The sequence below is a fragment of the Ursus maritimus genome, unplaced genomic scaffold, assembly GCF_017311325.1.
Source record: "Ursus maritimus isolate PB19 unplaced genomic scaffold, ASM1731132v1 scaffold_3, whole genome shotgun sequence".
Classification (NCBI taxonomy): Eukaryota; Metazoa; Chordata; class Mammalia; order Carnivora; family Ursidae; genus Ursus; species Ursus maritimus.
In genome coordinates this window covers 32,755,922-32,780,600 of record NW_024425563.1, presented here as the reverse complement: position 1 = coordinate 32,780,600, position 24,679 = coordinate 32,755,922, and the positions used below count along the sequence as shown (strand labels likewise).

The 24,679-nt window shown below is 37.5% G+C and overlaps 1 protein-coding gene across 1 annotated transcript; it reads left to right on the top strand.

The window, feature by feature from the left end:
- Positions 1–5,833: 5,833 nt before the first annotated feature.
- Positions 5,834–13,697, top strand: CAV2 (caveolin 2). Its single transcript, XM_008705890.2, has 3 exons — positions 5,834–6,042; positions 6,366–6,553; positions 11,448–13,697. Exons 1-3 carry the CDS (start codon positions 5,893–5,895, stop codon positions 11,596–11,598), a joined length of 489 nt encoding a protein of 162 aa, XP_008704112.2. The 5' UTR covers positions 5,834–5,892; the 3' UTR covers positions 11,599–13,697.
- Positions 13,698–24,679: the final 10,982 nt, after the last annotated feature.

Sequence of the window (24,679 nt, the reverse complement as noted above, 5' to 3'; positions counted from 1 at the left end):
ATCATGTCCCAAAAGTGAGAAGGTGACATGAATATAGATGTTATAGGAAACAGTGCATACTTCAATGAAAAGTTTATTGTTTCTCTTGAGATTAGCATGATGAAAATGTTCTGAATGTTCTGAAGGATTCCTATCTTTCTAAGAAAATGCAAACATCTATTAAAATTGCTTTTGAAATCAGACATTTATTCACTTACTAATTGTTTAACTAGAGAAAAATTTTTCAGACACAAGAATGACGATAGTCCTATATATGATGTATTTAATAGAGTAACTTCTTTAAAAAAATAGAGTAACTTCTTTAATATCTACCTTTAGATGCAATCCTGTCACTGTTCTAAACAAGGAACCTAGAAGTTAAAAAGCATTTGGCAGACGGACGGCCTAATTGGGTTTCACTGGCCCAGAAAGAGTGGATAAAGACACCTAAATTGCTTAATTTATTTTGTGCCTTTAAGTAGTATAAAAATATGCCTTATAGTTTTGTGTAACCACAGAGCAGAAATAGACAAATATTATTTTAGTAAACTCTGCAGAAACAAAATTCTTCCCACATATTTACTGATAGAAAAATATAATCTAAAAATTCTCCTGCCCAACCCATTGGCAGTCTTCCAGTCTTCCATCTGCTCCATGCAGTTGGATTCCCTTTGCTCTTGATTCCCAGATGACTCTCTCAAGCATTAAAGGTCATCTAGTAGACACTAAAACACTACTTTACAATAATCAGGTGGAAGGTATTCTATGTTTTTGTCTTTATTCTTATATTGGAAATATGTACTATACAAAACAAAACAAAAAAAAATTCCATCCTTTTTTCTCTTGACTAATGTAGATGAGCTATGTTATGTTTTTAAATTGGCATTTACTCTAAATGAAAGTAAAATAACGTTTGTAAAAAGAAGAATTACTAGAGAAAACAACGGCTTCAAATTCAGCCATACTTTTTCTGTCCAAAATAAAACCCCCAAGCCAAGAAAACCTCTAGATCTGTTGTTTCAATAATTAGTAATCTTACTATACACATTTCAGTTGGTATTTGGAAAACATGTAACTATTCATCTTTATAGAAATATGTTCCTATTTGAATATAGAGGAAGTTGTACTTACTAAGAAGTTAACTTGAAAGTTGGTGCTCACCAAAAGCTAATTAGCACCTATTTCATGTTCTGGAAAGATAAAATATCAAAGTCCTATGCACATGTCTTATTTATATAGAGAGTATTCCAGAAATGAATGGGATACTCAAAAGATTAAACAGGAACATCCTTTACTTATGGAAAACAGGATAAAATAAATCTGAACTTAATTGTCATACATTGTTTTGAATAAGAATGGAATGACCTATCCTCTCAGCTCTAATCACGAATATAGACTTTTTAAGAGTGTACTTTTCCCTGTCTATTTCTATTAGTTAAGTATTTCCAAACAAAAATTAATTCTGGAAATTCTTGTGTATGAAAAGAGGTTTTTGGCCAGAAGAGGTGCTATTTGAAACAGCCAGAAGATTAAGTTGGCACTAATTACAAACAAATGACTATGTCTTAATATTAAACTAATATTTCCCTGGTTCACTGGTACAAGACTAATTTTACCCAGAATGTAGACAAAAAGACAAGTGATAGGTAAGAAAAAAAATTAATAAGCTTTAATTAAATGCCATAAAACTATCTGGTACCACCCCACAACAGTTGATTATTGAATAACTTTAATAATAGGTACTTTTTTATCTGTTACTTTAAACTGTTTTGTGGGAGGCTGTCCTGTGTATTGAGGAAGGGATAACTGGAGGGTGGGGATGGAGAGGGGAGAAGATGAAAAGATACACTGATGAAGAAGGACTAGGGGACATGGAGTAATGCAAGAAACAGTTTATGGGAAGACCACTATCCACAGAGAGAATAGGTCATACAGGACACTGGAAGTCTTTCCAAATTTCTCAGGCTTAGTCCTTGCTGATAGTAAGCAAGTCTGGGAAGAGATGCTTAAGCAATTGCCTGGCTGTTCACTAACAGGTCCATGGACTTCTCTGATAAGGTCACCTAAAACTTGAAAAGCTATTCAGTTGCTGAAGAGTCTCAAAAATTACTAAACCTTACAACCTGAGGGAATCTAGAAGTCCCAAATTTCATTTTTCTAACTATGATTATTCAAACCATTCTGGCCCATATGAGGGTAGAGCAGGAGGTTGCAAGGTAGACAGGGCCTGGCAGTTGCTTCTTGTTGGTCTCTAAATGAGGTATATGTATCCCTCAAATAATACCAGCATGGTATTGAAAATCTGTAACTAATCAATGATAAAGGGTTCTTCTGAAAACTTAAGAGAGCAAACTAGTATCCTTAAGTTTAATTTCAAAAATCCCTGGAATTTCTGACAAATTAGTGTTACGATTCTGAGATTTATCTTAAGCATGGGTTTGTAAATGGACAGCCGGAGCTTAATTTTTCCCATTCACATGAAGAACTGTTCCAACAACGTCCTATCTAAGGGTTCTCAGCCTAGGAAAGGAGGGGAAAGGTGACGTTGGCCCCCAGGGGACATTTGGCAATGTCTGGAAATGTTTTTGGTTGCTGTAACTGGGGAGTGCTATTGGCAACTAGTGGGCAGAGGGCAGAAATGCTGCTAAACACCCTGCAATGCACAAGACAGTCCCTCACAACAACGAGGGATCTGACCCAAAATGTCAATAGTGTTGACGTTGAGAAAACCTAGTCTACTCCAAATGTTTTAAACATTATTAATTCATAATACCGTATGGTGAAATTAAGGAGTCTTTATTATTTTCATTAATAACCCATTTCACAATGGCAGTTTGAAAAACAAACCCTGCCTAAAGTTATATGTAAGTTACACGCAATGAAAAAATGACACCTTTGTGATTTACGGAAGGAAGGAAGGAAGGAAGGAAGGAAGGAAGGAAGGAAGGAAAAGGGAAGGAGAGGAAGGGGAGGGAATGGAAGAGGGAAAGGAAAGAAAGAGTGGAGGGTAAAAATTTAGCTATTTTTATTCATAAAGGCATTCACATACAATTTTCAATGAACCAGAAAAATCACCTTTCTCAGACAATACACTGAGAAAAGTAAGGAACAAAAGAATTATAAACTATCCAACTCATAAAAACTAATCAATTACCAAGTTGTTATTCTTCAAATATATTAAAATGCCATCTGAAAATCTTGTCAGAAGTTTTAACAGCTAGAAGATGAATATAACAGCATATATTTATTGTGAAATTTTTTAGTTCCCTTGGTTATAAAGCAATTGAAAAAAAAAAAAACCTAAAGTAAGCTATTGAAGGAGTAATCCTGTGATTTGGGAGACACTAGAGTGTGCTCAGCCATTTAGCTCCAACTCACTTCCTGTCTTCTCCCTTTCTTGGTAGATTTCCCTTCCAGTTAGTAGGGACCATTTGCCTTGGTAATCACTGGTTTAAACTCCTTGAGAATAGTAGCTAACATTTCCTAAGCATCTATTAATAAGATAAGCAAAATCATTTTTATAGCTCCTCTCAAAAAATCTATGGTATTACAATGATGAAAAGAAGAAGAAATTCATCAAAATAAGAACCTCACACAGATCAACCCATGGGGGAGGTGCTCAATAAAAATGTGATAGTGGATGAGTGAGTGAATCCCTCTTTTTTAAGCTCTATGCTAAATATGACAAACCTAGATGGGTTTCTTTTAGCTTAGGTTTTAGAGTCACATTTTCATAATTAACCATTTTACGAATGAATCTATAATCTAAGTTGTCCCATTAAGACAATGTTAATTTCTTCTACTTTTTGGCCTCCTGGCCCTGATACCTGAAAAATGAGTCAATTACTTCTGATAACTATTGCAAATGTCTTACTAATCCCACTGGAAATGTAAACGTGATCAGAAGACAAAGAAAGGAAAGAAGCTTAGCCAGATTTTGAGCCATTGCTTAAACTCACTCTAGCACTATGGGAATGACTTTCTTCTTCAGCAATATCTTAAAATCTAGGATTATTTTAAGGAAAATAAACTTTTACAAAATGTTAGCTAGCTTAAACTCATTTCTTTTCCTTTTCCTGGTAATCATTATTATGAATTTTCTTAAGTATTAATTTCTTCTATTCACTTTGATAAACAGTTTTTGGGTAACAACTCTAGAAGAGCCCCAACTCTTAGAGTCAGTCTGCTTAGGTGAAAGGAAGAGGTAGAGAAGGATAGAAAAAGCAATAAGCAAAATGTCTAAGTCATTACTTTGGAATGAACTGAACGTGAATAAAATTGGGAAAGAAAAATAAGAAAAGAAGAGAATGGGCAAGCAGGACCACCTCTGAGACAAGAGGGGCACGATGACAGGCATGAGATTCAACCGTGGGGTTACAACACTGCTATCCATTTAATTATTAGAAATACTGAGGTTTTGGCTCCAAAATATTTTTCCTATTCAGATCCTGCTCTCTGCATATATTTTTATTGTTTCAAAAATAGTCTTTTTTTTTTCTGAATAAGTAGTTCTTCAAATCCAGTTCACACACTAGGATTTAATACGTGCAGTAAGTTCCAAATACACTGTATTTCAGCAATACTTAAGTGAGTTCCTACTATGTCTCAGGCCCTGAGCAAGCAGCAGGCACCCTCACAAGTCTAAGGCCCTTTTGCTTTTGGCAAATTTTCACTAAGTACTTTCCCTCCCCAAACAAGTGTCTAAGGCCACCAGACTTTGAAGCCTTTATAAACACGCACACTCTTCCCTTCTGAAAGCTTTTGAGTGAGCACTCAGCAGTCGGGTTCTTCTACTGCAGAGTGGCTTTATGGTAGGGGTCTGATCACATGTTTCCTTCAGGTAGTTGTGTATGTGACAGCATGTTGGAGATACCTGACATCTTTTCAACAGGACTTCATTCAAAGGCAAATCAAGCGTTTTAATTTAGAAAATAAAAAAAAGAGAGAGAGACCTCCTCTCCACTTTGAGAGTGCAAACTCCTAGGGGCACGGAGCTCACCAAAGCAATTCCATTTCCTCCCCTTGCCTCCAGCAGGCTCCCACATCTGTGTACACTGGGATAGCTGAATAACTGATGTGCTTCCTGGATCCTCTAGCACTTGTGGGATTGCCTGGCAAACAGGTGTGTCCTGTGTATTAGAGATCATGTAAGAGTTTTACAGGAATTTAATTCTCAAGCCACAACTCTATGAAGCAGGAACAATTGCTCCCATTTTTTAAAAAAGACTTTTATGTATTTATCTGAGAGAGACAGAGATCCCAAGCAGGGGGGAGGGGCAGAGGGAGAAGCAGGCTCTCTGCTGAGCAGAACCATGGGATCACGACCTGAGCCAGCCAGGCGCCCCCAGTTGCTCCCATTTTACGAGGAGGTAGCTGAGGTCCTGAGCACACACAGTAAACGGTAGAGCAGGGAGGCTAAGACAAACCCTGTGATTGAATACCCGCACTCCTAACCATCTAGCTGCCTCCCTGCAGGAAGTCCATCATCCCTGGACAGCCCTTAAGAATCTCAGTTCTAAGCGTTTAAGCGATAAGACCCAGCGGGCTCTCCGGCTCCTCTGTGGCGGGAATACGGGTCCCGGTCCCCAGGGCACGCTTCATCCGCCTGTGCAGAGCCGGAATGTGCCTGTTGGGATCATTCCCGGCCGGGAGGCAGATGTGGACCCGGCCAAAAAGTGGCGGCGGGACTCTCCGGGCGGGAGCCACCTCTCCGGCTGCGTCCGGTTCCCGCCCCTCAGGCCGGGCAGCGAGGCGGGGCTCGGGTCAGGCCCCCACCAGGGCAGTAGCCGGCAGCGGGAAGCAGCCGCCGCCCGGGACTCGCCGGGAGAGGCAAGGCGGGGCGGGGCCGTGCGCGACGGGAAGGGGAGGCCGCGCGGGCCAGGCTGCAGCAGCCGCCGCGCACCGATCGCTGCGATGGGGCTGGAGACCGAGAAGGCAGACGTCCAGCTCTTCATGGACGACGATGCCTACAGCCGCCACAGCGGCGTCGACTACGCGGACCTGGATAAATTCGCTGACTCGGGCTCCGACCGGGATCCCCACCGGCTCAACTCGCATCTCAAGGTGAAGAAGCCTGGGGCGGGCCGTAACCTTGGCCCCGCCACGGCTTGGGGGCAGGGTGCCCCCTTTACCCCTGCCCGGACCCCAACCCCCAGCCTCGCCACTGGATCAGCCCAGCCGGGTCCGGGACCCGGAATTCACATGCCGTGGGGCCGCCTGTGTAATTAGGAATTCTTAGCCAAATTCCTGTGTGCCCAACCTCACCCTAAGAGAAGGGAGGGCACCCCAGCCAGCTCCTTCCTTCTCGCTTCTTCCACTGGAGCACTCCTGGTCCCCGGGCTTCAGGTTGGGTGACAGTTGGGGATCCTTGTGTCTTGCCTTTGCAGGTGGGCTTCGAGGATGTGATTGCAGAGCCGGTGTCTACGCACTCCTTTGACAAAGTGTGGATTTGCAGCCATGCCCTCTTTGAAATCAGCAAATACGTGATCTACAAGTTCCTGACCTTGTTCCTGGCTATCCCCATGGCCTTCGCTGCAGGAATTCTCTTTGCCACCCTCAGCTGTCTGCACATCTGGTGAGAAGGGGCATACCGGGGTGGACCGACTTTCTGAAAAGTAGGAATGTTCTTTGCCACCTGCCCCCTGCACTCCCCTCTCCCAAGGCCTGTTTGCAAGAAAAACATGCATCAGCTCGCTGCAGTAGCAAGAACTGGGAGGCCTTGAAGGGCAGTGTGCTTTCTTTAGAATCATAGGTTGGGCTAAGAGTTTAAACAAGTAATGTTCCTCTGTCCTCCGGAGTGATTTTCCTTCTGATGTTAATAAGGCCCAGCTGACTGTGGAGGTGGAGACCTGGAGGCCGTGCTTCCTGCCACAGGCTGTTCTCTTATAGAGCTGAGTTACGACTTGTGCCAGTGGTTCTGGGCAAGCCTCTTCTTTCTTTCATCACCTTTTATTCAGTCACCACATGTGCTTGGACTAAAACAAAAGTGAACTCTGAGAAGAATGCCAGTGACACTATAATTGAACAAGGGTATCAGGCCTGGTTAAGCGGTGCTATGGAGGGGCTACTCTAATCCTGCCACTAGCAAATGGCAAGGATGAGGCCAGAGGAGATGCGGTGTGTGTGCAATTAAGGTGAGGGGCCCCCAACAGAGATGAATGAAAACTCAAGCTGCAGGATAATGCAATGAGAAGGCCTCCAAATTACTTTTTACCTATGAGACAACATGGGGAGTGGCATCAACTTAAAGGGAAAATAAATATAGAGATCTACTGGGCATTAATAGGATGTTTTGAGTAACTTTATTCACACTCAAAATGCATCATAAAACTTTGGAGAACATTTTAAGCATTAATAAATTTTTAAAGGAAAATGTTATTGTTTTAAAAGATATCCACTTTGTCCTGAGAGAAAGAACATTCTGATCATCCCCCAGTATTGCAACAGCTGTCAAGATTGTGCTTTAGGGCAGTCCTGGCAAAATGTATAATCCTAAATGCCTCCATGTCTTTCTTAGTCACTTTATATGGCATTGCCACACCCTAACACATGTTGTGTTCATTGTTAGAAGTTACAAAATTATTCTCAATTCCCCTTTACTTTGTAAATCAATTTCCTTTAGTTACTTAGCTAGCTAGTTACCTCAACCAGATAAATTTATTGAGTGCTTAGTTTGTGCTGGGCACTGGGCCAAGGATGAGTAAGATGTAGGATCTGCCTTCAGTTTACTCAGCATATCAGGGCAGCGGCTAGGATGTAGATGTAGATGCTGAGGGAGCAGGTGCTGAGGAAAACTCTGTTAAAACTGTTGAGGAAGAGGGAGGCACTGGGAAGGCTTCATAGGGAAAAAGGAGTCTAAAAAGTCTTTTAAAGGATAAATAAAAATTCTGGGTGCCTGGGTGGCTCAATTGGTTAAGCGGCCAACTCTTGATTTCAGCTCAGGTCATGATCTCAGGGTCAAGAGACTGAACCTTGCGCCAGGCTTGGCGCTCAACATGGAGTCTGCTGGAGGATTCTTTCTCTCCCTCTCCCTTTGTCCCTCCCCTTATTTGCAGGCTGTCTCTCTCTCTAAAATAAATAAATAAATCTTTTTAAAAAAGGAAAAAAAGCATAAATAAAAATTCACCAAATAAGTAAAGGACAAAGAACACCAACTTAATTTGATCACTAAAGATGGAAAACAACTAAAATATACTGAAAGTGCCAAAAGACTGCCAGAGGAATGAAAATCTTTGCCTTTATACATAAGCAAATGCACAAAGACCAGATGTATAGTTAGCTCATATTCTGACATTAGCACATGGATTTTTTAAAAGAGGCCTAAGCCAACACATAAAATTTTGGATTCCTAATTAACCCAAACCAGTCATCTAACCTCTTTCAAAACTGTGGAAAACTGAGTGACCACATAACATATTGTGAAATGTTGGCTATTAAGCTGTTTGGAAATAAAGAGTGTCATAGTTATAATCAACAAAGCTGGGCTTTCCTAAAGCGCTCGCTGAGGAATTGAAAACAAAATGGTTTTCATTTACTAAATGGTGGAAAGATATTACCAAATGATGCTTCTCTTCACCTGGCTGACCTGAAAACAGAAGGTGGTTTTTTTGTGTGTGCAGCACTTCTAATGGTGAATCATCAAACCATTTCTTTTTCAGACACATAAAATGTATTATTTAACCTCAGCTTGTTTTTCAAATTACATTCATGTGGGTCATTAATATTTAACAATCATCCATTCATCATCAGGCAACTGAGATTGCAAGTAGAGGAGTTACTTCAAACAACAAAATGCTTAAAAGTTAGTTTATATCTTGATAAAATAGATTTATCATTAATAGATTACATTCCCATGACATGATAAGACCAGATCAAGGAGAGACCTTATGGAAAAAAAAAAAAAAAACCCTATTTGAATAAGCCTTTCTTCTGCATTGTTTCACTTCCCCTTCTTCCTTTTTTTTCCTTTTCCAGGGGGGTAGGGGTTGTTATTACCAAGAGGCTGGGAACCAAAGCTATGAAAGTACGCAGTAATAGATACTCAAACCACATCACATCATCACAATGGATCTGATTTTAGATTCTTAAACAAACAAATAACAACAACAAAAAACCCCAGAACTCAAATCTGGTGATGTTGGATCCTAGGTCAGAAATACAGGTCATGAGGGACCAGTGGGTTGTTTTGATACAATACCGCATTCAGACTTAGATAACCACCTTTGGCAACAGCAGATTATTGGTCACAAGGCGATCATATCAAAGAAATGAGGCTGGAGCTCCCTTACCCTGTGTTTGCTGGGATGCAATTCAAATAGATAGCCCAACTTATAGAAATATAGTAGCAGCAATTTCGCTTCTAGAAGAGATTTTTAATACAGCAAATTGCGATGACAATGCAATCTACATGACACTATAGTAATACAAAGCTAAGTAAAAGTTTCTGTCCCAAGGGCTTTGTCCAATGAAGGAATGTATAATCAAAGAAATTATAAGATTTCTTTAAGAAGTGTTTGGATCGGGTGCCTGGGTGGCTAAGTAGGTTAAGCGTCTGCCTTTGGCTCAGGTCATGATCCAGGAGTCCCTGAATTGAGTCTCCCATCAGGCTCCCTGCTCAGCGGGGAATCTGCTTCTCCCTCTGCCCTTCACTCTCCTTGTGCGCTCTCTCTCTCTCTCCCCCCCCCCAGATAAATAAATAAAACCTTAAAAAAAAAAAAAAGGAGTGTTTGGATCATGAGATCCTCTGACCCACAGTGAGAGAACAACTTAAAATAAAATTAAAATGAGTTTACCACGTCCTATCACCTGAAGTCTCAAATGTAAGCAGCCATACTTTGCTGAACTGGAAAGTCCACTTTTGTCCTGTGCTTCATTCCTTTTAGGACATAGAGATCTAAGAAGTTATGGGATAGAAAATGTCTCAGCCTAAGGAAGAGTGGAAAGCATATTGTATTCTCACTGAAGTAGAATTGGTTAGGAAGCTTTCTGATTTTTTTATTTTATTTTATTTTTTTTAGGAGGCTTTCTGATTTAAACTGTAGTCTTACCATACATCAATTTGAGATGGTTTTGTTTTCACTATATATTCTGACTTCAAATTGTTCTACTTATCATCATCATATACACATTATAATGACAGCATCATATAGACATTTTAAGGGTGCGTAGTAAGTGTTAATCCTGATAGTCAATCTGTAAGAGCTCCTGTTCAACTGTCCTTTGTAGTTATATGCCCAAGGCCACACATCGATGAGAAACATAATGGGATAAGAAGTCAAAAGTTGTCATCATTCGGGTTTCTATTCAACTGTTTAGCTTTGAAACACCTAGTAATTCATTTTCTTTAAAAATGTAAGTCTTTAGTGCTTAGAACAAAATATGAGATAAAAATAAATGTGTATGCAATCCATATGAATAATTCAGTATTCTAAAAATATCTTAATCCATCAGACAGTTGCCTGATCTTCCTTCACTGTTGGCTAAACACAATAGACCTTTATTTAAGTCACATTTTAATAGCAAACCAAGAAAATCAACCTTACTTCCTTGTGCCCATCCAGATAATAATAAAAATTCCATTGAGGCTACCAGCAATTCCTGAGAATTCAAAGATACTTTTGTGCTCAAATAGCACTACTACAACAGAGAGCGTTATTCAGAGGATTATAAAGAAAATCAGCTTGAGGAATGTGAACAATTACACTTATCTTAAGAAAAGACATATGGAAAAAATAATTTCAGGATAGTCTAGGTTTTTTTATTTTGTTTTGTTTTGTTTTGTATTGTTTTATCTAAGAGTTCTGACATAATTGCAGGGTTCTTTCAACTCTACCACACAGCTCTTTTCAGTGTATGTAATTATGAAAAAATCAGTAATATTAAGTATGACAATGCTAAAGTCACTTCAGCCCAACCTTTAATAAAGGTCAAGAATATCTTCACTTAAAGAGCTTCCACTCTGTAGGAAAGACAGAAGCATAGCCATCTACTTATGATACCTTTTGGTAAATTTGAGGATGAAGAAATCTTGTTTTAGTACTTAAGAAGGACAAAAAAGGAGTATCTAACCCAGCCCGGCCCAAGGGGTAGGGAAGTAGAATGAGGCAACAGGAAAGGCGACCAGCAAGTAGAACTTGAGGGAACTATGAAGAATTAAGCAGGTTAACGTTTAGGGGCAGAGATCAGGTAGGTACATTTACTGTTTTATTTATTTTTTGTTTTACTGTTTCAGATAGCATGCCATCTACAGAAAGAATTCTGGTGTTATCATCTACATGCCTGTTTATGTTTTTAAGCAACATATCTCTGTGCATCTTATCACTATGTGGGTCACTGTTTATTTATTTGTTTCAAATGTTCAAATTTAGGTGAATTAGGCCTTTATTATATCTTTTCACGCATGGGCAAGAGTCAGTGGCCTTATTCGGCAACACCAATAATCCTCACACAAATCTCTTCTTCCATTCCAGGATTATAATGCCTTTTGTAAAGACCTGCCTAATGGTCCTGCCTTCGGTGCAGACAATATGGAAGAGTGTAACAGATGTTGTCATTGCCCCATTGTGTACAAGTGTAGGACGCAGCTTCTCTTCTGTCAGCTTACAACTGAGTCATGACTGAAACTTGGACCCTAGGTCTGGAGATTTGGATACTGTAATACTTCTTTGTTGTTATAATGTAAAAGCACTACTGTTCTGTTCTAAGTGTTCCCAGCTGTTCTAATTAAGAAAATTTTTAAGATGGGCAACCACATTTAGAAATGTTTATTGGCAGATCTTTTCAAAAAATGCTTTTCTAATTAATAGCCAAGGGTTTCATTATCTAACTTTAGAGCCAGAATTATACAGTAGGTTGGCAACACTTAATTTTAAAGGCAGATAGTTTTTACTTTAGTACAAAAGTATACATTTTATAATAATGAATTTATAAAGATCAAGGGACATTTCTCAAACACTATAATAGGTTTGTGCACAACTGCTTGTAAAAATATGGAATTTCTTATTTTTTTTACTCTGAAAGTAATACTTTTAAAATTACCTTTGCAGATAAAGTCATGGGAATACTTACAGAAAAAATATACAAAGATTCTAGAAATTATAGTAACAAAAGCATACAGTGGTGATAGGAGCTACCAAATATAATAGGACAAATAAATGTGAAAATATATTCATGAACGTGTGTACCTTTAAATAAGATATTGTTAACCTATAGGTCTATTTAATAAGATGTTTCATTTTACTGTATATTTTGTACTTAATGTAAATGTTGCTCTAATCAGATTGCTTTTAAGTACATTTATTATATATATTATCTTGTTGAACTAATATATAGAATGAGTAAATATCTCTTTCATGGGGAACTTTATTGGTGAGATTGCACTGTCTTGATTATGTAAGCATATATATCTTTTTGGGGAATAGAATTTAAAAAGCTATATACTAGGCTTTTCTTTCTAACTTTTCCAAGCAAAATCCTGAAATGTTTTATGACTGAACTTTTCCTGGTTGTAACCTTAAAAATAATCCAAATCTAATTGGTATTTCATCTGGGAGATGCTTTCTCTCTTGTAGTTAGAAATTAAACAACCTGTATTCTGCGTTCCTGTTAATGTCTCACTTTACCTTCAAGTAATACTGGTGCTATTTGATTACATTTTACATAAAGGCTATTTCTGACACTTAAGTACTACTTCAACTACAGTGATTCATGGAGAGAGACTTATAGGAAAGTTGTCAAGCAACATACATATGTAAAAGACTAACAGATATAGACTTTCAAGATGTTGCCTGATATGGGATTTATTACACAGTATAAAATTATTCTTATCATTTTTTAATTGTAGAGTCCTATTTCAATGTTATGAATCACTGTTATTTTAAAAATCTCATTATTCCAAAATGATAGGCATGTACAAAAGATGTCTATGAAGTAACTGGCTACTATAATTTACATATCTTAAAGGAGTGTAAATGCTCAAATTATTATCAGAACCTGAATTAACATTCCTTTGAATATCTTCATAGATGACAAGTCTTCATTCAATGAAGATTAATTTTACTTTTCCACATTGCCATACTGAAATATAAAGGATGATTTAACTGGAATACTATTGGGGGCCAAAGTAAACAAATGATTAAATTATAAAAACTATCCTTTTGAGGATAGCTACAAAAGAGACTTCAAAACTGCCTCTAGGCTATTGTAGCATCCTTAGAAAAGATTCTCATGATCATTACCTTAATGATCTACATTATTTGACTACATCGATTTTATTATGTTAGTTAAAATGATGAGTCTCGTGACTTTATAGTTATATTATAAACTATACAACTATATAGTTGTATTTAAAGTGTTTTAAAAAATATTTGGATATGTTGATTGGCCAAAAGTATCTGATTCATAAAATATGAATTTAAATAAATCATAAGCTTAAATAAATATCTTTTCAAATAGCTATCAATAAGTTTTAAAGCCAAAATATATAACAAACTCATTAACTTTTAACAAGTGAGACATATGATTTTCTTATTTCTGAATAGCATTGATTATTCATCAAAATGAATTTTTATTGAGATTTGCCATTAACTATTTTATTTCAAAGACTGAAATTTTGTACCAAGTGGATCTGGTTTCATGTGCAAATATGTTGGCTCTTTTATTTGGGTGTGGGGCAAATAGATGATGAGTATCTGTAATAAACTTTCTAAAAACCCGTAAAATGTGTTCATTGTTTTTATTACATTAGATATGAAACTGATCAATAAAGAACCTTTTAAACCTTGTTAAAAACCCATAATAGAAAAAAATACATGAGTTACTGCTTATTCAGGAATGTATTTGTGAAAAATTATGGGATTGGTAATTTACTTATTTGTTTTCCCAGCACATAAACAGGTTCCCTATAAATTTTCTATCATTTTATGAATAGTATACACAATGAATTGTTCACAAACCCAACATACTTCATCTTCCTCATGAAATGAATGTCTCTCGCTAATCCTAAATAAACTGATATTTCTGTTTTCAATTTTTTAAATAAGAAAGTAAAACAATATAAATCACATGTACTTGGATACTGGTACCACGAAGCCAGACTAGAGTCCAAAATTATTTTTGGAAAGTGAGTATGTGAAGAGTAGTTGCTGATATTGGCATGGATTTTCTCGTCCGTTAATCTGGAAAAATGACGAGCCTCTAATAATAAAGCAGGTGTTTGGCTTTCTAAAATGCTTTTTTTAGTTTTGAAGAAATTAAAAATCTCCTCTTTTCAATAGTCATCCACATCCCATTAATTTATTTAGATGCCTTTCTTGGGACGCTGTTGGAGTATAGTTAAAAGGGCCCTACCTTCCAGATTAGGCATCTGGATTCCAGTCTCAGCACTGCCATTACTGAGGTGTATCACCTGCAAGGGGTTTAATCTCAGGGTCTCAGTTTTCTTATCCCTAATGAAAGTATTGAACTAAAGAATCTCAGGAGTTTCCGATTTCATTGCTTTCTGTGACTTCAGTAGGATGAAGACTTGCCTATGTATATGCAAACCAAGCTAGCTGTTCAGACTAGGAATTTTTTTAAAATCACAAATTTTCTATCAATTAGAGGGCTGGGGGCACCTGAGTAGCACAGCGGTTAGGCGTCTGCCTTCGGCTCAGGGCGTGATCCCGGCGTTATGGGATGGAGCCCCACATCAGGCTCCTCCGCTGTGAGCCTGCTTCTTCCTCTCCTACTCCCCCTGCTTGTGTTCCCTCTCTCGCTGGCTGTCTCTATCTCTGTCTAATAAATAAATAAAATCTTAAAAAAAAAAAAATTAGAGGGCTGATGTGCTATAAAAATAATAACAAATACATTTACTTTGCAATCCTCAGTTGATTGTAAAAATGAGTATGTGGCTTTGATTCTCCATGACACGGATTCCTAGACCTTTAAAAATTCTGATTCTTTATTGTTGTTATATTTTCTCCGAAAATAATGGACTATTCTATTTTTTAATTAATAAAAATATATTTTATTTGAAGATGTTTCTACCAAAATCACTGCCATAAAAGTGTAATCATTGCCACCTTCATCTTTTGCCTAACTAGTTGCCACAGCCTCTTAATGGACCTCACTTCCAGCCTTCAGTGATCTTCTCCAATCCATCTTTCTTTTCAAAAAATAAAGTGATCTTATCAAAACTCCCATGACATGCTCCTGCATAAAACGATCAATTGTATGTGATTGCCCTTAGACCAAAATCCAAACTCTTAAGCTACAGATACAAGGCCTTCACTCTCAACCCATTGCTGTTTTAAGCCACTGCCTACTGTAGCCCTTACCGAAGTGCCATGTAATCTTGTGTGCCCGACCCTCTCCTCTGTCCCCATGCCAACGTTACTCCTCTCCTCATGGCCTATCCCACCCCCGCTTCTAAAACTCCTCCACATCAAGTGCCTCTTCTGTGTCTTCAGATAAAATCTTGTGCAAACCCCTATTATCACTTCCCACATGGTAAAGCTAACCCTGTTGAACACCTCTAGACTGTTAGATAGGTCTTTGAGAACCAAAAACATGACTTCATCTTTGTTTCCTGAGATTCTGAAATGGTGCCCATCAGTCAGTGAGCTAAATCAATATTTTCTGAATGAATGACTATGTGAATAAATAATTAAAGAAAACTAGGAATGATTGCAGAGCTGGGATGGGAATCACATTTCAACTTCATAATTTTCTTTATTTTCAAGAGAGGTTTGAAATGTACTGATTCTAATAAGATTTCCTTTCTTGCCATTTTCTCACTCATGAATCATCAAGTTGGGAAAACAAAAATGTATGTAAAATATATTAGGTGTATTTCATCCTTTGGGGTAATGCTTGTCTTTACTCTCAATTCTCTTATCTGAAATGTATTTTCACATCTCAGGGGTAGGAAATACTAGCACTTAAAAGCTCATCTGGAAACATACTTTCTGGTATTTTTAAAATATTGCTATTTCTTTTACTATCCTATTTCCCATTTTGAAATGTATAATATTAAAAGATTATTTTATGGAGTGTTATATTTAACACAGTCCCCATACATTGTCTCATTTGAATCCCAGGACAAATTAAATAGCATAGTAGAGAAATCATATAAATAATGGCTCAGTTTCTTTAGCCTGCAACTTTGTCATTTTAGAATGTTTATTTAAGATAAGAAGAGCTTAAAGAATGTTAAAAAGGCTACAAGTTAAGAAACTTTCAAAAAAAAATGTAGGTAGTACTGCGGTGAAAAATTCCCACCACTAATGCAATTTATCATAAACCAGGATTTGGTATGTTTCTTTCCTTCAAGGTATTATCTATGTGTATGGAAGGACAAGGGAAAGAATTAAAGGAGGAAAAAGCAGAGGATAAAGATATACTAGATATTCGGGGAATGATTTTTAGGAATAAAAACAATTCAGGCTTCTGTAATTTAATCATCCCAGTTTCCTGTTCACCCCCAAACAGCAAAATGAGCAAAAGAAGGGACCCTTTTTTAAGGCATTTTTGTACCTGCTCCTCAGCCTTTTTCTTTGGACTATATCTGAACTACCACCAATGGAACCTTACACTTTGATGCTTGCTTAAGTAAAAGATGCCCTTGGGTGAGGTAACATTTCAATCTATGAGCAGTCATTCATTACTTTATGTGAATGAAGGAGATGAGAAGGGATACTGGAAACTACATAAGGGACCTGAGAGTGAAGGCTTTGACCTGAGCTCCACATGAGAGTACCAAAGAGGAAGTAGGGACAGAAAAACGGAAAAGAGGGGGCTCCAAAGACACAATCCTCACCATCACAACTTTGCTTTTGGACATTCCTGCCCCCAAACCTCTAGTGAAGGGGACAATGGAAAATGAACAGGGATAAATGGAGTTGAAGTCATCTAAAGACTTTTCTTTTTTCCATAAAGAAATGTTACTTATGTCTTATTGAAGGAAAAGAGCCCTGGATGGGGGCTTGAGGGCTCTGCTACCACCATGTGCCCTAAAGACAATGCTGAAAAGCAAAAGTTAAAGTAAAAATGAAATTACAACTTCTGACCATCTGTCTCTCTCCCACCTTGCCCTTCTGTGCTGTTGACTGTTGCCCTGTGTCTGTAGCAAAGAAGACCATGAAGCAGCCAGAGAAATCAGAGGACACCACTTCAACAATTATCCAAAAATAGGACAGAGACACCTATCCGCCTGCACTTGGACATGTTAGGTCACTCAGCTTGGCTGCACGGCTGGAGAAGTGGTTTTTGCCATTATAGGAAAAGGTAGGGGTGGAAAATGATGAGAGAAAGGAAGAGACATGACTCAGAGTGGGAAACAGCACGTAAGCAAGGGCAAATATTTCTCCCAGGCATAAATGCATCAGGAAGAGATTGGAGCCAAAGGTCATCTTTGGAGCATTCTTTTCTTTCCCTGCCTCCCAGCAGCTTGTCATCAAGCACCTGCCAGTAACAAAAGGGGAGGGAAGGGCGGTAAGCAGGACCTGCCTGCTTCTCTAGCTGAATGGCATATCAGTTCCAGACAACTGCTGGCTCAGCTAACTGGGACAGTGAAACAAGAAGTCGTTCCGAAAGTTGCAGGGGTAAATACACATTTCTCAGTGAGGCAAGTAGCAGGGATTAACGTGCTTCTTTTACTGAGGGGGAAACTGGTTGGAATCCTTCATGCTTGATATCCGTAGGAGAATTCTGACCTCTGGTACAAACACTAACATGGATATTTGGTGAGCATTTATTACCTGCGAGGCATTTATTTAATCTACACGATAGCCCTGTGATATGGGTTTTATCAACATACCCATTTTTCAGAAGAGTAAATTGATGCCCTGTAGTTGAGGGATTTTCCCAAGATCACAATGGGAGTCAGGATTTGAGCCAAGAGAATCTGACACTAGAGTCTAGGCTCTTAATCACTACAGAGATGATTTGCTATTTCTAGCATGTGAGCATAGCTGTTCTAATGATTTGTTCTCCCTTCCAGCCAAATTCTTCTTTTTCATTCATCATTCAGTCATGTCACCTTTCCTGCCCTGAGAAGCACTCCCCCTTTTTTTTCCTTTCTCTGATCAATGGAGTCAGTTCCAAGTCCTCAGTGGTAAGAGCTCCCCTCAAGCTGGTAACTGAGTACCCTCCTCCCTCTGTCCTCTTCTTATCCCTGAGCCCTTCCCCAGCCTTATAATCTACACTCCTGAGCACACCCTTTCCTTCCCTTTATGATCTGTGCTCTAGGCCCTACACTCTAGCTAAGATCAGAAAAATATTTTTCAAATACCATTATTCCTATCTGTTGTAAATTTCATTAAATTTCACTATCTTTAACAAAGACATTCTTAATATGTATCAAAAGCACAATGATGATACTTCTCAGTACTTGACAGCTTGACACATAAAATATTTATAACTATAGTAATAATTTCTATTTAGACTAAACATATATTTTTCTAAACAGAGGCCACATTTTATACCTTTTCTCACTTGGTTGGAAATTTCTTGTCAGTTTGTACATCTTTTAATATGCTATCCAGTCTTATTAGCAGTTATTTAATCTTGGAAATTCCAGGGAAAACCATATATAAATTTTTTTCCTCTTATAGGGTAATTTGCTCATGATAAATTTTTTTTTTAAGATTTTATTTATTTATTTGAGAGAGAGAGAGATAGCAAGAGGGAGAGCACAAGCAGGGGGGCAGAGGGAGAAGCAGGCTCCCCAATAAGCAGGGAGCCCATCTGGGGCTCAATCCCAGGACCCTGGGATCATGACCTGAGCTGAAGGCAGATGCTTAACCAACTGAGCCACCCAGGTGCCCCGCTCATGATAAATTTTCAAAAGCAGAAAAACTGGATTGAAGTATACAATCAAATTAATGGTGTGGTTGTTTATTGTCATGCTGCTTTTCAATAGGTTTGTACAATTTAAAATTGCAATAGCAGTATGTGATAGCATTTGTATGTATAAATGTATATTAGTAAAGAGTTATACATATATTTGTAATTTTTACTAAGGCATTAGGTGTTATTATAAAATAATATTACAGTATTCTATTGACACATACAAAAATGTAATAAACATTTTTCTGTGGTGATAACAAGTATGGTGATCCCCATACTCATTTCTCCTCCTGATTCTTCATTCACGTCTAAAATGGTAATGCTGTCTGTGCTTTGCAATAATAATAATAACGCTAGACCCTATCATAGGGCATGGACTTCATACTTCCTAGTGTTGGCAAAGGTTAGCACAGATCCATCCATTTTTCTCTTCCTTTCCTCTTTCTCCTCCTCCCCTTTCCCATACAGTCCAATGAATTGAACACTTTAGATGGCTTTGAAGGATGAAGGTTTACAAAGTTTTCCTGTGAGACAAAGAAGAACTAAATGGACCACAAAATACGATCTTGATGTCTTTAGAACTTTGTCTTAAATTATCTAACAAACTTTAATATTCTTTCTGATTAAAACTTTGTAAGCTACAATGCACCCAAGTAAAGAAATCACCATATGGACGTGTCTGCAATGGCAAATATTTTTTACATACATACTTTCTCACAAAGTGACAGCCATCAACTAATCAGTATTAAAATAGGGACCAATATTGAAAATGAGAAGTCATGGCACTGGAATATATAAAACGAAGCATAAGATAAACCAAACCTTCCTCTCCAGTTTAGATATGACCTACCTGAGGCTGTCACAGGAATAGCCCACATTATCTGGGGTTCAATAATATAAACAAAATGAAAATCTCCACAGAGTATTTAGCATACTCAATCAATTTCATGGGCTCCTTGTTCAAGGGCCATGCAGGGGGTGGAAGGGGGATGAAAGGGACATAATCAAAGCACTGGAAATAAAACACCAAAAAATCATTTGTTATCATGTGGAAGAAACAGGTGAGCAATCAACTGAATTATTTATATACATCTTATTTAGATGACAGAAAGAATCCTATCATAATTAAAAATTTGAAATAGACCCCTGAAAAAGAGCCAGTTATTGGTATTATTTCTTCTAAAGGTGATTGAAGGGCCACATGAAACATGAAAGATTTTATACAAAGAAGCGATTTTATTAAAACTATTTTTTTTCTGAGAGAAAGAAAGCCTAAGTGGAATTCTCTTACATAAAAATTATATTAGAGTAGATACACACAATAAGATTGTGATTATAAATATATTCAAACAAAGGGAAATGACAAAAATGAGATTATAAAATATATTTCCTGGAAGAACTTTGGGAATGATGAGCATCAATCTATCTGGGGCAGATTAAATGCAGGCAGGTTCTATGCTGCATATTGAACTAGGGATTCATTTAAAGATTTTCATGGTTTAATTGATGCTTAGAGTTGAAGAAATATTCAGAATTATAAAGGAAAATTTCCCCAGCCTTAAAATCTGCAGTGAAGTCTGCCCTGCATGAAAAACTTCACGGTGCAAGATGGGTTTGGGCTACTTTAAGCAGTCCCTAAGAAACTGCTGTCTTCTTATAAAGTTAACAGGCCAGTGGTGCCTCAGATCTTGCTACAGGCCAATACTTTTTTGGGTGTGGCTAATGGGATAGTTTAATATAGCTCAGGACCTTTCATACCAGAAAAAAAAAAAAAATCATCTTGGCTGCTACCCAGTTTGTAATTCTTGATTTCACATTCCAAGAAGCCTTCAGTTTATAGAAATGAAAAGAACTGCCAGTTCCCTGCAAGCAACTTGGCCAACTTAGCCTGTAGGATTCCCCCTTAAATGATGGTTCCTTCACTTTGTTTACAAATATTTCTTTAATAGTATGTTTGTTACTTCCTTTTGTGGAGTTGGGATTCCCTGTTAAGTCATCCAGGCTTCAGTTCTACTGCTCTTCCCATCATGTAAAGACTCTTTTTGCATGTAATTGTGTGGGGGGCAGGGATGGGGGGGTGCTTCATTTATAGTTCTTACATTGGAAAATAGTATTTGCTGGCATAACTCCTGCCTTTTAAAATGCTTTCAGAGAAGGTGCATTTTCAAGTTTCCCCTAGATCACAGCTTCTCAAAGCGTAATGTGCATATGAATAACCTGGAGATCTTGTTAAAGTGCAGATCTGGATTCAGTAAATCAGGAACTGGGCCTGAAATTCTGAATTCTAACAAGCTCTCAGGTGATGCTGATGCTGTATCTCCCTGGACTGCACTTTGAGTAATAAGGCCCTAGGAAAGCTTGAGTAAGACATGGAGAGAGATGACAATGAAGCAGCTACCGACAGAGAAAAGAAGAAACTGACAGAGATATTTGTTTGGTCCTATGAAAGGATTCTGCGATCTGTCTCATAACCATAACCCCCCACCTGCTTTTAAAACACATTCACATTTCCTCCGAAGTAAGCTGAATTGATTGAAGACAAAACCAGCAGTGCAGAATTAAGCCCATCCTCTAGTATGTACTAGAGCTGATGTTGCAATCATAGGTTTTCTCTGAAATTAGTGGAAAAACTCATCATATGATTGTAAGAAAGCAGAATTCTCTATAAAGACCAAACCACTTAATAAATGGTCAATATAAACTTATATATACTTTTTGAAGAGTGAAATGCTTTATGATTAAGCATCATTGCCTCAAAGGGAGTGGTTGTAGAGATAAATTTCCCCCAGGTGAAAGCAACTCCTGGTAAATAGTTTATTTATTAGGAAAAGGGCCAAAAGGAAAGAGAGTTTCCTTTGTTATATAATGGAGCTCTGACTTAAAGCCAGGCGGATTGGTTACAAAACAAAAGGCTTTTGTGGAGGGCTCCTCCCAAATATTTACATTAACTTAAGAAAAATATGGAAGTCTGTATCTCCTTATAATTTTTGCTGGTATTCAGGGGATAATATTATTTTATTCTTTATCATTTCATTATAATTAAAATGGAATTTTTAAATTAATTATTTGTTAAAATGAAAGATGTGATGTTTTAATATGCTGTTTATTTTTTTCTAATATGCTGTTAAAACACTCTACTAGTAAAAAAATCACTCTACTAGTTTATTATAAAATGGTAAATATTGCAGGTATGTTACATTACATTATATCATATATGATATTTTGTTGTCCTATTAGGTTTTCTAAGAGTTAGCCATACTTTGGATACGACTTACAGTTCTAAAGGGTAGTCATAATTTTGTTTTGCTTGAATAGGAGGAAATGTAGTCATTGTTCACATATCTAAATATTCTACTTCTCTCAATTAGGTAGATGTAATGTAGTAATCTGGTTTAACACTTGACCCCAATTTTTCTGAAAATTGCTATGCCCAAGACTTATATTAAATATTTTCAATCTTGGATTAGATAAGACTGTAATTATTACTTCTGTTACTGATATAAATCTATCTAGATGACAGAATGAGCCAAACATTTATTTACCTCTCATTTCATGCTTTCTGAATGCATTATCCCTAGGTTATATTACTATTCAGCTCTAAATTTGGAGAATGCTAGACCAGGGGCGCCTGGGTGGCTTAAGCATCTGACTCTTGACTTCATCTCAGGTCATGATCTCAGGGTCATGAGATCATGAGATCCAGCCCCCTCATTGGGCTGCCCACTCAGTGAGAAGTCTGCTTGGGATTCTCTCTCTGTCTGCCCCTCCCCCCACCTCTCTCTCTCTCTCTCTTTCTCTCTCTCTCTCAAATAAATAAATAAATAAATAAATCTAAGAAAGAAAGAAAGCCAGACCAAATCAATCAATCAATCAATCAATCAATAAACCTGGACCAGTTATTTTGTTAGGGCTGTTATAATCCAGTTATTAAAACAGTCAAGGTAAGTAGAAAACCCAATTTCATAGCATAGTTAGTTTGATTTCTTATGTCATCATAATGAGATGATAAATTGAACCTGGAATTTTGCATGGATCTAAGCACAAATTAAAAAGAACTCAATGTGATTTGTGTTTGCTTATCATTTAGCATTTTCTCAATATTTAAATTTACTTTTAAGATGACAAACCAGACTGTTTTTATGGTTTTGCTTTTAATATAATATGTAAAAGATAATATCTCAAAGAAAAAATTTTATAGGTAAAAGAAAATGTAAGGCTATAAGTTTTGAATACCTACTTATAGAGACAATATTTGCTACATATTCAGAGAAAACCAGTTTTATCAGAACAATAATCCAGAATAATAATAATGGTGATGACGATGATAACAAGATGATGGCCTAATGTTTTGAAAGTAGGAGAAATTGTCAGCTGTCCCGAAAATCACATTCTGCTTTAAGGCAAGAGAGTGCACCTTTTTTTTTTTTAAGGATTTTATATATTTATTTATTTATCAGAGAGAGAGAGCACAAGCAGGGGGAAGTCAGGAAAAGGGAGAAGCAGGCTCCCCATTGAGCAAGGATCCTGATGCGGAACTCAATCCCAGGACCCTGGGATCATGACCTGAGCCAAAGACAGATGCTTAACTGCTTAACCAACTGAGCCACCAAGGCATCCCAAGAAAGTTCATTTTGTGACCCATCTAAGCCCCTCTTGCTGAAGTCCTCTGTCAAGCAACATATGTGAGAATCTTTATACAGAAGTTGGCATTTAAGATTGAGATTTTTTTTGTTGTTACCAACTATTTAATGGGAGGATTTTAAATATACTATATAAAGCTTTATGAGAATCAAATAAAAGATAGCAAAAGGATATATCTAACCAACTAGATTAAAACATGGAAAACTGAAACCAAAAACCAGTCCCTAACAACTAATGCATTTGATGTAGATTTGGGAACTTCATACCTTCCTGTATTCACACCCTGCCATGGTCTCATCATTGATGAAATTCACTTCCCAACCCTTGACTTTGGCCTAAGTCACGTGACCTGCCTTGTCCCACAGAATGGGGCAGAAGTAACAGTGTGTCATTTCCAGGTCTAGGCTTCCAAGAGCCTGTGGCATATTTTTCCTCTTCCTTTTTTGTAGCTGCTACTTCTCGGATTATGAGAAGAATCTTCCCCAATAGCTTGCGGGTCCAAGGAGGACAGAGACATGGAACAGAGCCAGCACAGACTTGCAGTGAAATGCAGAGCTGCCCCAGCCACCCTGCCCTACATCAACCAAGCCCCAGCCTACCCAATCCATAGATCTGTGTGAACAAATAGTTGTTCTTAAGCTACTGAATTTTGTAGTAGTTTATTTATGCCAAATAATTGTAGCAATACTTGATTGATACACCCTAAAATTCAGTTTTAAAATATGTATTGGATGGATGATGACAAAAAAAGTGTTGGTTCACAACATCTTTCACTTTTAATTAGCTATTGTGGTATATTGTGGTATGTCATATTGTGGTATGACATAGCCATAAAGCCTCATCCACACTGATTTAGTGCGCACAATACATCTATACCTTTACCAGTTTTAGTTAGGACACCAAAAAGAATTGTACTTTTCTACACAGGATTTGCTATCCAAAAGTTTTTTCAAGAATTAATCTTATTTCAATCATATTAAATAATCAGTCAGATTGGTTTGGTCTTACTAACAATATTTGATAAGAAAATTGTAAAGTAAACTGACATGATAGCTAGCTAAAGGCCAGGTATATTATTCCACTATCAATATTTTGAGTTAATTAGAAGGATAAAAGCCTTAATGTAAGGCTATCAGTGAAATATAAATATTGGCAGAAGTTCTCCTATATTTAAAATTTAAGGGTTTGTTATAATTCAGAAATACCAGATAGAGCCAAGAAAGATGTTACTGGC

Excerpts from the sequence above, each read along its gene's own strand:
- CAV2 (XM_008705890.2), top strand. The coding sequence starts at position 5,893 with ATGGGGCTGGAGACCGAGAAGGCAGACGTCCAGCTCTTCATGGACGAC. Across the intron at positions 6,043-6,365 it reads GGCTCAACTCGCATCTCAAG|GTGGGCTTCGAGGATGTGAT; the intron begins GTGAAGAAGCCT and ends TTGCCTTTGCAG. Across the intron at positions 6,554-11,447 it reads CTCAGCTGTCTGCACATCTG|GATTATAATGCCTTTTGTAA; the intron begins GTGAGAAGGGGC and ends CTTCCATTCCAG.